The sequence below is a fragment of the Podarcis bocagei genome (genome assembly GCF_964188305.1).
Source record: "Podarcis bocagei genome assembly, chromosome: 1".
NCBI lineage: Eukaryota > Metazoa > Chordata > Lepidosauria > Squamata > Lacertidae > Podarcis > Podarcis bocagei.
In genome coordinates this window covers 139,636,138-139,649,106 of record NC_138125.1, presented here as the reverse complement: position 1 = coordinate 139,649,106, position 12,969 = coordinate 139,636,138, and the positions used below count along the sequence as shown (strand labels likewise).

At 44.6% G+C, this 12,969-nt stretch overlaps 1 protein-coding gene across 2 annotated transcripts in view; it reads left to right on the top strand.

Moving 5' to 3' along the window:
• SPAG16 (sperm associated antigen 16) overlaps nt 1-12,969 on the top strand; it is a 466,237-nt gene that overhangs the window by 4,011 nt on the left and 449,257 nt on the right. For both annotated transcript variants that reach the window (XM_081172704.1, XM_081172703.1), the window contains exons 2-4: nt 4,481-4,527; nt 6,679-6,777; nt 11,260-11,387. In XM_081172704.1, the coding sequence (XP_081028830.1) occupies nt 4,481-4,527; nt 6,679-6,777; nt 11,260-11,387 (274 nt within the window). The remainder of the gene's footprint in view (nt 1-4,480; nt 4,528-6,678; nt 6,778-11,259; nt 11,388-12,969) is intronic.

The following is a 12,969-nucleotide window of genomic DNA, read 5'->3' as shown; positions in this document are numbered from 1 at the left end:
ATTCAAATTGCTGACCTTACGAATAGCAAGCCCAAGAAACTTGGTGGTTTAGACCACAGCACCATCCACGTCGCTGCATAGGTTTGTACTCTGGACTGAAATGTTGCAGGCTTTGCCATGTTGGTAGAACTTCATATTTTCATGTGATGAATGACAGTACGTTCATCTTTCCCATTAACTTGATACTAAAGCAAAAACAGACCACCACAATGTTTGCCAGCTTCCAGGGAGCTTGACCCATAGAGTTTCAGGGTTTGTAGCTGCCCCATTACAGTTCTTAAGTTAAATGTAAAGATAAAGGGATGGGGAGCAGGCAGTGACAGCATACCCTTTTATTCTTTTCTGACTAATGCACATGTCAGCTATTTTAGAAGAATGTATCTCTGTAGAGCTAAAGCATAAATACCATCTAATTTCAATAAATATGCCTTGAATTGTGAAATATATTAAACTGCTATTTGAACGACAGTCACATTATCAGGATAAACTAAATGCATGCACAATACTCAGTCTGCAACCTGATGGCTTTGGAGTAGTTAATACAGAATTCCCAATGCAAATCTGCATGGTATTGTGAAAAGCTTTTGCTTACCTAGTCAGAGCTTATCACAACTATCTAGGCAGGCCTAGCAAGAACCTAGGTTTCTCATACTTCCTTCTTCTAGGTTAGTTATTCAGGATCTTCAGGGAAATGAGTTATATTTGAAGTCTAGGATGCAAAAGCACGGTGGGCTTTTATTTTTATAGGCCCCAGCTTACCCAAAAGTAAAGTTTAAATCATCACCACCTTTTCCATCTTGTTCCTCCAGTACAATCTCTCTCTCTCTCTCCCTCTCCCTCTCCCTCCCTCTCTCTCTCTCTCTCTCTCTCTCTCAGAAAGAGTTTGTGACTCAAGTAGACACCAAGGCAGGTACATAAATATATGTCAAAACACATTGAAAAGAGATCAGTAATGTGACACTGGATATCAGTTAGAAGGAGAGGTTTGAAATTTTGAAGCGCAACCTTGCTCTGCCAATGCTTCACTGAGTCCCAGGCTTGTGCCTCCATGCTGTGGCTGTTGGGATCTGAGACTTTGGAGATCTGGCAATTCTAAGGACACATTCCAGCCAGGCAAAAACACTCAATAAGTGTGCAAAACAGGTCTAGTGAGGGATCTGGCCCAGGAGGGTGTGTGATTTGAGAGTCTGGAGGGCCAGATAGTCCTGGAGGGTCACATTTTGCCCCAGACCCTGAGGTTCCCACTCCCTGCTATATAGCACCCCTGCCTTGAATGTGTAGTCTCCACAGTGAGTCTACAATGATGTAGCTTAAAGGATCTGCCAAGTCCCATGCCCTTATAAAAATGTACAGAATGCTTTCTGGTTTGAAGTGCCCTAAATCATCAAGCTTTTTCTTCAGCTGCTCTTATTTGAAATATGGGGTGATTTGGTGTTGTGACATATTTGTCAGCATTGCAGCATCTTCTAATAACATTTAATAGACATTTCAAAAGGGGGAGGGCAGTGAATGGTACTATAACTTACTTTAGATAACATTATTTGTACCATATTGCATCTCCTTCCTGGCCCCAGTAAAACTTGTGCCTCTCCTATTGTCTTCTTACTACAGACTATACTGAAAGAGTCGACAGCACAGACTGCCTCTTGTTGTCCAACTCTGCTCACCAAAAATGAGGAAGGCTTTGACTCATTTGGTAGCTTCTTATAACGAAGAGTCTTGAGGCACCTTAAAGCTTTAGCTTTTGTGGACTACAGTCCGCTTCATCAGTTGCATGAAATGTTATCCGGAGCTGTATGCATATCTATCCAAGGATGCGTAATGGGGCAGGTGGTGGTATAAACAGTGAGGTCAGAAGGAAATTAAATGCAGTAAAGTACAGAGAGTATCGGTTAATAGTGACTGTCCACAAAAACCCCCAGTTATTGTTGATACAGATGTCCAGGCATTGGTGAGCCAGTTAACACATGACAGAAATCTTTTGTCTCAATTAATTTCACAAATGAGAGCATGAAACCACTTGATGAATTGCATTGCGGCGGGTTGGACTAGATGACCCTTGGGTCCTTTCCAACTGTATGATTCTATGAATTGTGGTTCCTTTGCAAATCTCCCCTTGAAGTTCGTTTGCTTAAGGTACAAAGGAACATTTTTTTCATATTGCCACCTGTGATGTCAGATTAGTGCCTGTTTATTGTTTTGTGTAGGGACCAGCCTGTTCTGCGTAGTGTGCAGAAGGGCATTGTTGGCAGATGATGGCATGTATCACAGTGGAAGATGAGCACGTGAATGAACCACTGATATTTTGGAATACATTATTTGGTTGCCAGCATGGATGTAGCGAGGGGTGGGGGTTCAGCTGCTCCCCCATAAAGTAAATAAATAAAAATACTTACCGGTAACTAAAAGTAGAAATAATCAGAATATTGGAAATTGAAATGTTCACTGAGGTCACTTGGATGATGTTGTGCTGCATTCTACCAACACAACTGGCAACCTGACTGAGTGATAGGTGTGGATTCTGCAAACTGACCAATCACGTTGCAGGTAGCTCGGTTCTGGAAGCTTCTCATAGTTTCCACGATTTTCTCCTGAGAGTGCGCACCAGCAAGGCCTGTCAACTGGAAGTTTCCCACAGGTTATTTATAACTCATTACCTGGACTCTTTAGTGTCTTTGTTAGAGCATCATTTCTCACCTGCTTTCCTACTTTTGGACCTACACCCCTGTATCATGTTGGAGTTGACCCTTCAAGATGAAAGCCAAGCAGTTCTTATCACTTGCAAGACTTCGACTGAAGCTGAACTCTGGGATACCATGTGGAAGGAGAAGAAACTCAGCAAAGAGCAGTCCTAGTAAAAGAGGCAGAAATCTTTTACCCTACTACAAAAAGGCTCTGATCTCTCTTGCTCAGTCATTCACCACTTGTACTGTAGGGTGATCATTCAGTACCTTAGAGAGAGCAAAGACCTGGCTAAGGTCGACAGTGGCAGGAGCGTCTCAATGGGATATGCTTACTGAGTGTGCACAGAAAAACTGCATCAGAAAAAAGGAGAAATTTGAGAAGGAAGTGCTGAAAAGGTTTTCAGCAAAGCCAAGATAACATGTTTTACTTTAGATTTTTAAAAAATAAAATTAAATATATGTGATCTTTGTAATTTTGTAAAATATAATCATTAACTGCATGAAAGGTACTCCCTGATGTTAATTTTTTATCTGACTTCCTAATTTTCAAATGAATGAAGATTTTGACAGATTTTTCTGAGCAAAAGAAAAGTAATTTCAAACAACTGCCATAAGAAATTAATTTAAAAAAACTGTTGTTGAGACATTTCATTCCTAATTTGCTAGACAGAGCCAGACACAGGATGACGACAGGTGGGGGTACCCCCCCCGCCCGCCCACCCTGCATAAATTCTGGTTATACCCATGGTTACCAGGGTAGTTATAGGGACCCTACAGTTTTGTCCAGAGATATTAGCCCCCTTTTGCATCTTGTGGGTTGCAGTAAACCTGAGAGAGGAGCTTATAAGTGGGAGTCTGCTGATACAAAGGAATAGCATGATACCAAGAGCTGCTTACCCACCTTCTGGCTTCTGCCAGGCATTGTGAACACTTTTTAAAGGCCCTCTTTCACTGCCCAGTAAAAAGGGCCACAAGTATGCTTTTAAAACACCCAATCAGGATGACTTGTTTGGTTCCGGGGTCAATATATAGCAGACTTCTGTGGCAATTGTGCACTGTGCAGATCATTAATAATAATAATAATTTTTTATTTATACCCTGCCCTCCCCAGCCAAGGCCGGGCTCAGGGCGGCTTACAAGCAATAATAAAAACAAGTTGAATGATTACAACTTAAAAACAAAATTAAAATACAACATTAAAATATTGAAACATTAAAATATTAAGAAGTTTTAACACTAGAAATACCAAGGTGGAAAATAGTGCCCTTTTGAAGACACAGTGCTTCACATCATAGCATCAGTGAATTAGCATTTCCTGTAGAAGTATTAAAAAAAATACAGTCCTAATCCTAGTGAACAATATTTATATCTCATAACAGAAGCATATTTTTGGCAAGCTCAAAAATGACAACCCCCCTCCCAGCAATGAAGTTAGAAATGATAATTGAATGGACAGGTACTTTATGAATAAATACAGATATTTATTGGAAGATGTGATAACTCTTGGGAGTTTGTAACATAGTCAAGCTGAGATTAGAATCTGTTCCAGCATCCCTGGAGAAAATAGCAACCTGAATTCCTGAAGCAAAGCAAAGCAAATATTCACTAAATGGTGTTCATAAATGTTTGAGAGCTAAATTTTGTTGCCAGATGTATAGTGGCTTTCACTGTTGTGTGTGTAGGCAGTCAAGCAGCAAACTGACAGCTCTGAATAGAATTTGCTTATCCCAAGAATTGCAGAGTATGTGTTGCTCAGTAAATACTGTTTACTGTTTTATACTTAACTTAACATTTAGAGGTTTCAGTAGCAGAAAGCTCTGAAGATGACTACCAATATGAAGAGGTAAGAGACGTTAACACAAAAATTGTAACCTATTTTATTTTTAAGTACAAATTGTGATATTGATAAGTAACAGAGAAATACAATTTATTTTATTGTTAGCCACAAAAATAGTCTTACATACTTTATTATTTATAAATGAAGGACAAGGTCTATCCCAGAACTAGGGTGATATCTGGTTTTCAACATTGTGCTATATCACCAGCTAAACATCGCGATATACCGATATATCAAAATGTCTGAAATAAGGATGGAGCTATGTAGAGGCATTGGCTGGCTTCATGGTTTATCCCACATCTTGATTTTTGCCAGTGCCTGTTCTTGTGATTCGCTGCCCCTTGCATGAGGCAGCGGAGAGCTGAGGAATTGAGAGAAGCATTGGCTGGGATATTGACATGGGATTCTACGGATCCCTATTTTCACACACACCTTTTGTGCCCACACAGATTAGAAGGTCTCTGTGCACTGTGTCTCTTCATTATCTTCCATCCTGCCCTCCCTCTTGCCCAGATGTAATTTACTTAAACCCTAAACTCAGTAGATCTGACTAGGACAAAATGTGATAAAAGTGTACACTGATCCTATAACGGTTTGGTTTTGTTTTTTGTTCACTGAATACTGATGTGGGGAGAGGAGAAAACAATGCCTGTTGTAATTTTTCACAAGTGCTGTGCCTGGTTTTTTTTATTCTTTTGCAATTCTTTTTTCTCCTTAACTTTATATTTTGGTTTCTAAAAAGACAGATAACGAACAATCCCCATTCCATGCATGTAAATGTAAATAATACAGTGAAACATTAAGTAAGTTTGTAAATAATCTGGAAATAGAATTGGCCTGATTTAGTACAGAAAATATCTGAATGTTTTTAATCTTATTCTTGCACAGTTGGTGCCTGAAAAAAATAGTATGTTGTATCAATGAAACACTGGTGACTTTACGCAGAAATTTGTTAATTAGTACTATCTTAATTTAAAATCAGTTAAATGCATCCGGTTAATCCATTCTGGGATAGTACTGGCCACTTGGTGCCTGAATGTTCAACTTATATTTTCATAGTTGCAAGCCTACATTTATGTATGCAAGTGCACATAATTTGTAATGTACCATTGATTCTGTTTATCCCAAGTAATTTATAGGCATTCTCACACTGAAAACAGTGCATGCATTTTTATACTTAGGTGTCTATGAAAATGAAAGATAATAAGAAATATCCTGCTTATAGTTTTTCCATTTATTCCAGCTGAATAGTAAAAACATCCATGTAAAATTGCTCAGGGACAGGACTCTGATATGAACCAAATTCTACTGATGCCACAGATAAATATGCTCAGTGACTTCTGAACTTCGGGTAAAACTATGGTCTAGAGTATGCTCTCACTTTTAATATCCCATGATTTGGTACACATTTCTAGAACGGTAATTTCATGTAGACTTTGATCCAAAGCAACGTATGTGGAGAAGTTGTATTCTCATGCAAAGGAAAACATTACAGGCATTTTTGTGCATTTACCAAGTTCGCCTGTACAAAATTGGCAAGTCTTTAATTGACAGAAACAGCAAATATAGTATCGCATTAAACTGGCAACCAAGTGTCCTGATCTAGAATATCGTGTATATATTGCATTTGAATATGGAGTTCTCAGCTTATTTAAATAGATGGACCTTATAGCTTCCCCATCCCATAAATACTTATGCAGTTTGGGTCCCCTGATGAAAATGAATAAAGAAGGTATATTAGTTAGGGGTATTAAGCTATAAGGAGATATCTTATACTGAATCTGATCTCTGGCCTATGCTGTCTAGCAATACCTCTGCTGGGGTTTCAGATTTTCCTCGTTCTATCTCCTAAGACCCTTATTTAGGTATAGACACGACTAAACAACAACAACAACAAAAACGAAATAAGTCAAAGTCATACTCCGAGTAGACTCATTGAAATTATGATCTTTAGTGAGTCATGCACATTCATTTCAGTGGGACTATTGTGAGTATGATTTAGTTAGATACAGCCCTGAAGCAGGGATATGACATATACAAAAAGCCATTCCATTGCTGAATTGTGGCAAATAGATTATTATCATCTTGGGGATTGAAACAGTTTCCCTCAACTCAGTGGATGTGCTCATTGTATATGTATTTATAATTCTGTCTTAGGTACCAGCTGATGATGAATTTAGCCTGCAAGATGGTGATGAAGATCTGGCAAAGGCTTTATACACCATACAGGAACAGGCTGTTGATGCCCAAATTATGGTAAATATGTTGTTTTTCAAAATATGTGACTACATTGATTCATATGACTTTACAGTTATTAATGTAATATGCATGTGAGTGTGGTGGTTAACAGACTGTTACAACAAATGCATTATTATTCAAGACTAATGTGAGAGAGAGCAGAGAACTTCTAGATTGAAAAGGGTGACATTATGTTACATCTAAGTGGCAAAACTGAACCAAACTAAGTAGTTTAACCGCACCCCCATTTTCAAATTTTACAATAGTGTCCATAATGAAAGCTGAAATAAACTTGGTATTTTCTATATTTCATATTCAGATATGGTGACTTATTATCTGGTTGCAATGAAAATAATGGGCATCTAGTGGGAATAAATCCAGTGCAGCTGTCATCCAATTTACATGTTATTGGACAGTTTCAAAACACTTTCTTAAGGCAGGCTAAAGCCATTTAACATTCCCAGTGGAAATACATTCCTTTGTATGTCAGACCTCTATGCTTTACTGCAACTGCTTCTGAAACTGCCCTAAGTTTCAACAGAGATGCTATTAAAGGAAGGGAGGCTGTTTGAAAATCAGAACTCCAAACTTGCTTTGAGCACATGCAACCTGAAAGTGTTTCTTTAGATCTAGGACATAAATTATATAGAATGTGTGAGTTGTGTGCATGTGTAATTATATATATTTAAAAGGAATAGATAAAAATGAGCCAACAGGGATAATACTCAAGTCTCATCTCGATGAAGGTGTTAAGTGATCCTTAAGCTCCCTTTTCCTTTCAACTGATTCTATTTTTACTTTTGCAACATAGGCCCCAATTCCTTTCAGAGGGCACACATACTTCTTTTGAAACTTCATGGAATTCAAAAGTAGTGGCTTGAGGAGTGGTGCGGAAGAACAGGAAGAAAAAGGCCAAAAGCCATGCTGTGTGTGCACAATCAAGCTCTCTGTTGTAATCATAAACCATGAAAAGCAGAAGCATTTTATCAATTTCCGAGCTATTGGATCCAGTTACAGATAGGTAGCAGTGTTGGTCTGCCATAGTCAAAATAAAAAAATTCCTTCCAGTAGCACCTTAAAGACCAACTAAGTTAGTTCTTGGTATGAGCTTTTGTGTGCATGCATCTGAAGAAGTACCGTATTTTTCGCTCCATTGGACGCACCGGACCATAGGACGCACAGGACCATAGGAGGGGGAGAACAGGGAAAAAATTTTTTTTCTTGTTCTCCCCCTCTAAAACTAGGTGCGTCCAAGGTACATTCACCAGAGCTTGTGGGGCTGGCGGTGGAGCGAAGCGCTGCTTTCCCCCACCGCCAGCCTCAAAGATCCCTGAAGCCTTTGGAGAGCAGCGCCCCGCTGCCCTGTAGAGGTTTGCGCGCAGCCGTCCCCAAGCTAGAGCAGCGAGATGGAGCCCTCCGTCTCACTGTTCTGGCTTGGGAACAGCCTTGCTAGCTTCTGCAGGACAGCGGGGTGAAGGCACCATGCTGCCCTACAGAGGTTTGCGCGCAGCTGTCCCCAAGCTAGAGCTCCGTCTCGCTGTTCTGGCTTGGGAACAGCCTTGCTAGCTTCTGCAGGACAGCGCGGTGCCCCACTGCCCTACAGAGGTTTGCGTGCAGCCATCCCCCAGCTAGAGCAGCTAGACAGAGCCCTCCGCCTCGCTGTTCTGTCTTGGGAACAGCCTTGCTAGCTTCTGCAGGACAGCGGGGTGAAGGCACCACGCTGCCCTACAGAGGTTTGCGCGCAGCCGTCCCCAAGCTAGAGCAGCGAGACAGAGCCCTCCGTCTCGCTGTTCTGGCTTGGGAACAGCCTTGCTAGCTTCTGCAGGAAAGCGAGGTGAAGGCACCCCGCTGCCCTGGAGAGGTTTGCGCGCAGCCATCCCCCAGCTAGAGCAGCGAGACAGAGCCCTCCGCCTCGCTGTTCTGTCTTGGGAACAGCCTTGCTAGCTTCTGCAGGACAGCGGGGTGAAGGCACCACGCTGCCCTACAGAGGTTTGCGCGCAGCCGTCCCCAAGCTAGAGCAGCGAGACAGAGCCCTCCGTCTCGCTGTTCTGGCTTGGGAACAGCCTTGCTAGCTTCTGCAGGAAAGCGAGGTGAAGGCACCCCGCTGCCCTGGAGAGGTTTGCGCGCAGCCATCCCCCAGCTAGAGCAGCGAGACAGAGCCCTCCGTCTCGCTGTTCTGGCTTGGGAACAGCCTTGCTAGCTTCTGCAGGACAGCGGGGTGAAGGCACCACGCTGCCCTACAGAGGTTTGCGCGCAGCCGTCCCCAAGCTAGAGCAGCGAGACAGAGACCTCCGTCTCGCTGTTCTGGCTTGGGAACAGCCTTGCTAGCTTCTGCAGGAAAGCGAGGTGAAGGCACCCCGCTGCCCTGGAGAGGTTTGCGCGCAGCCGTCCCCAAGCTAGAGCAGTGAGATGGAGCCCTCCGTCTCGCTGTTCTGTCTTGGGAACAGTCTTGCTAGCTTCTGCAGGACAGCGAGGTGAAGGCACCCCGCTGCCCTACAGAGGTTTGCGCGCAGCAATCCCCAAGCTAGAGCAGTGAGACGGAGCCCTCCGTCTCGCTGTTCTGGCTTGGGAACAGCCTTGCTAGCTTCTGCAGGACAGCGGGGTGAAGGCACCCCGCTGCCCTGCAGAGGCTGTGCGGGCAGCCGTCCCCAAGCTAGAGCAGCGAGACGGAGCGCTCCGCAGTGCTCCGTCTTCCTGTTCTGGCTTTGGGCTTAGCGGCGCAGCCTGCATTCGCTCTATAGGACGCACACACATTTCCCCTTAATTTTTGGAGGGGAAAATGTGCGTCCTATAGAACGAAAAATACGGTATATCTGAAGAAGTGTGCATGCACACGAAAGCTCATACCAAGAACTAACTTAGTTGGTCTTTAAGGTGCTACTGGAAGGAATTTTTTTATTTTGACTAACTGTATTATTTTCAGGTTCAGTTTGGAATTGTTTTTTCATAGGTTTACAGCTCAAAGACATGTCTGTCTTCTTATGGAAACAGGGTCAGTCATGTGTAGCTGGCTAACATGGTGCTCATTTGGGCTTCAACAAAGTGGTTGGATGCGTGTTTTGATGTGGCTATAACAATAAATACGCCACCCAGAACCCCTAGTTGTTGAATGAAACTAGTTATATGTTGTTGGAACTAGATTCAGTTAGTTATTACTTTAAGGATATAGTCCTGTGCATAAACACTTGGAACTCAGTGGTGTTAGACTTGTGAAGTCAGTTGGCCCATAATCTGTTACACTGGGCCAGCCATCTGTTGTTGATTCTTCATCACACGTCAGTCAGTGTGATCAGCAGAGTATGCAAAGCTCCAGCAGACTCATCCAGTGTTAGCTCACCATTCTGTACTGTCACCATATAGCATGTAACCTTCAGCTTCACCGCTGATACCGCACACTTAACTAATGCTGGTGAATGCAGCCTTTGCTTTATACCCACCATTGCACTTGAGCACATTCCTTAGAGCAGTGTTTCCCAAACGTTTTTGGGCAACGGCACACCTGTTTACCGGAAAAAAATCTCGCGGCACACCACCATTAAAGCCCCGCCCCCGTGACGTCATTCGGGGAGCCGGCGGCCCGGGCCTGAGCTGGAAGGAGAGGCGGTGCTTTTCGGCACAAGGCAATCGGCCTGGAATTGTTTCCCGCGCGCTGCGAAAGGGAACAGCTGCGGTCGCGCGAACCCTCCGGCGCTGGGAGGGGAAAGGGCGGAGTCGCAGAGCACCAGCTGGCCGAGCGGTTGCGCGCAGCGTTGCGCTTTTGGAGAGCGTGCGGCTGCTGCTAGGGGATCCGGGGACGTGAGCAGGCTTGGCCCGACCCGGGTTGAAGGAGGACAAGCCGGCAGCGCGCCAAGTGAGTTCGGTTGCGCGCGACGGCCCCCGCTCCCCCCACCCCCGCCGGATCCTCGCCGCCGCCGCCTCTCGCCCGCCTCCCTCCCACGGCACACCAGCCGATGTCTCACGGCACAGTAGTGTGCCGCGGAACACCGGTTGGGAAACACTGCCTTAGAGAACGGGAGGGTGGAAGAGTAAGAAGCAGCTAGAAGAGTTAGAAGCAGCCTTCTGGCCTTAGGCTGCTTCTAAAGCCCAGTACAGCTGTATCCAGCTAAGCAGAATCCAGATGTGGAGGTCGGGCAACTCAAGACATGGACCAAGAAGTTAGTGCAGTTCAACTCATTATTCTAAATTACACCAACAAGTGGGATTTCCTTCTGTGTAAAGAAGCTGCATAGCAACTGAGCAGTAGTACATCATCCCCCTATGCTGGTTGAGCACATTATGTAGGAGGCATGAACCAAAACCAAGAGAAATTCCTTACAGTTCCCATAAAGTTTCCCTAATATGCCAGACCATGATAATTAAGCTGCTATAGTTGTCTTGTGCTGTAATTTATGTGATAAAGAATCCAACTGGACTGTGATTGAAATGTGCTTTCTTGAAAGCAATAATGAGGCAAACAGGGAGGCTATATTTCTAACAGTAGCTCTTGGATTTTCTTTCTAGGCTCAGCGACCAGGTCAGATTGCTAAACATTCCTTGTCTGAAACGCCAGAAGTTGTAGATGACTTTCTTTGCAATTTCCTGATTAGAATGGGGATGAACAGGACACTAGACTGCTTTCAAACTGAATGGTATGCCCTTTTTTTTTTTTAAAAAAAGTATTCCAACTACAAACCTGCAGAAATAAGTATGTATGACATATTTTGCATCCTGATAGGCAAATAAAGAGGCAGACACGTAAAATGAGGTTGAACTGCGCCACTTTTATTTAAACCTTAAATTATAATCAGCAGAGGGGAATGACTATGGGGCAGGAACTAACTTCACTGTGTATAGCCATTGGGCTTCCTAGACTGCCCAGATTCCTGGGCCACATCCTGAAGGTGGGAAGGGAGGCCTTTCCTTGTCACCCCACTCCAGGACTGCAGAACCCTAGGTGGATGAGGGGGTTTGGTCTCAAAGAAGGCCCCTATCTCACCCTCTGAACTGCAGAGTCTGAAAGGTGAGCCTTGGGGCCGACTCTTCACCTGAAAGATGCCTAAGGGGCATCACCAGGCTTAAGCAAACTATTCCTCCCCCCCTAAACTGCCCAAAGTGATGAAATCCATCTAGCATTCTGTCAGTGCGAAGTAGGCAAAAAACAGTGTGAAGCAGGCAAAAAACAAATCTACAATCACCTTGGGAATGCATCAATTGGTGCCAAGGATTTTCCTGCTCAGCCTCCCTTGTCCCTTGGCAAATGAGCTCAGCCTTCTGGGAACCATCTAGGCCAGGCGTTGGCAAACTCGGCCCTCCAGATGTTTTGGGACTACAACTCCCATTAGCTAGTGATGATGGGAGTTGTCGTCCCAAAACATCTGGAGGGCCGAGTTCGCCTATGCCTCATCTAGGCCTTTTTGTTGACAGTTTTTATGGCAAATTATAACTTTTGGAAACCTTAATGTCAGGGGTTCAGAGACAGAGGCACAGGTGAGGGAGGAGACGGAGAGCGACGAGGAAGAATCCCAGGACAGTGAGGAAGAGGATGACAATGACTTGAGATCTTCCATGAGTCTCTCAAGTGAATCGGAGGATTCTCAGGAGGGGGCGCCCCTAGTCAGGACAAGGGGGGTCACAGGGGGGACCTGCCAGGAGCAGGGAAGCAGCAGGGAAACCCCGAGCGGGAGTGGGAGATCGGGGCCGGCTTCCCAGCAGGAACGAAGGGAAGAGAGGGGGGTTCCCAGTGTTACGCACGGAGCGGAGCAGGAAAGAGACAGGGGAAGGAGATCTGGGGAGAACGTCCTGCCGGAAGAGGGGGAGAGTAGTACAGGGAGTAGTGTCAGTGTCAAAAGGAAGGTCAGGGGTAGCGCGCGCGCGCCAAGTTCAAATGTGGAGGCGCGCGGAAATGGAGAAAGCCCGGAGGAGGAGCCCAGCCCCAAAGCACGAAGGAGGGGGGAACAGGCATCTCAGGAATCCGCTTCGGGAGAGAGCAGGAGGGAAGGAACCCAGGGGGGCAGAAAGACCCTGCGGAAAAGGAAAGACAGGAAGCGGTGGTCTAGCACAAGCCTCATAAGTTGGTGCAGGGGCGGGACCGAGTCAGAGGGGACTTCAAATGTCTGACGTTAGACACTCGGGGCTGCACGCCTCGGTTGTGGAACCAATAATGAACTGCAATAAACATCCTTGTATATAAGAAGAGCTTGGCGTTGGTCTTTTGTGAGCTGAGACCAGAGG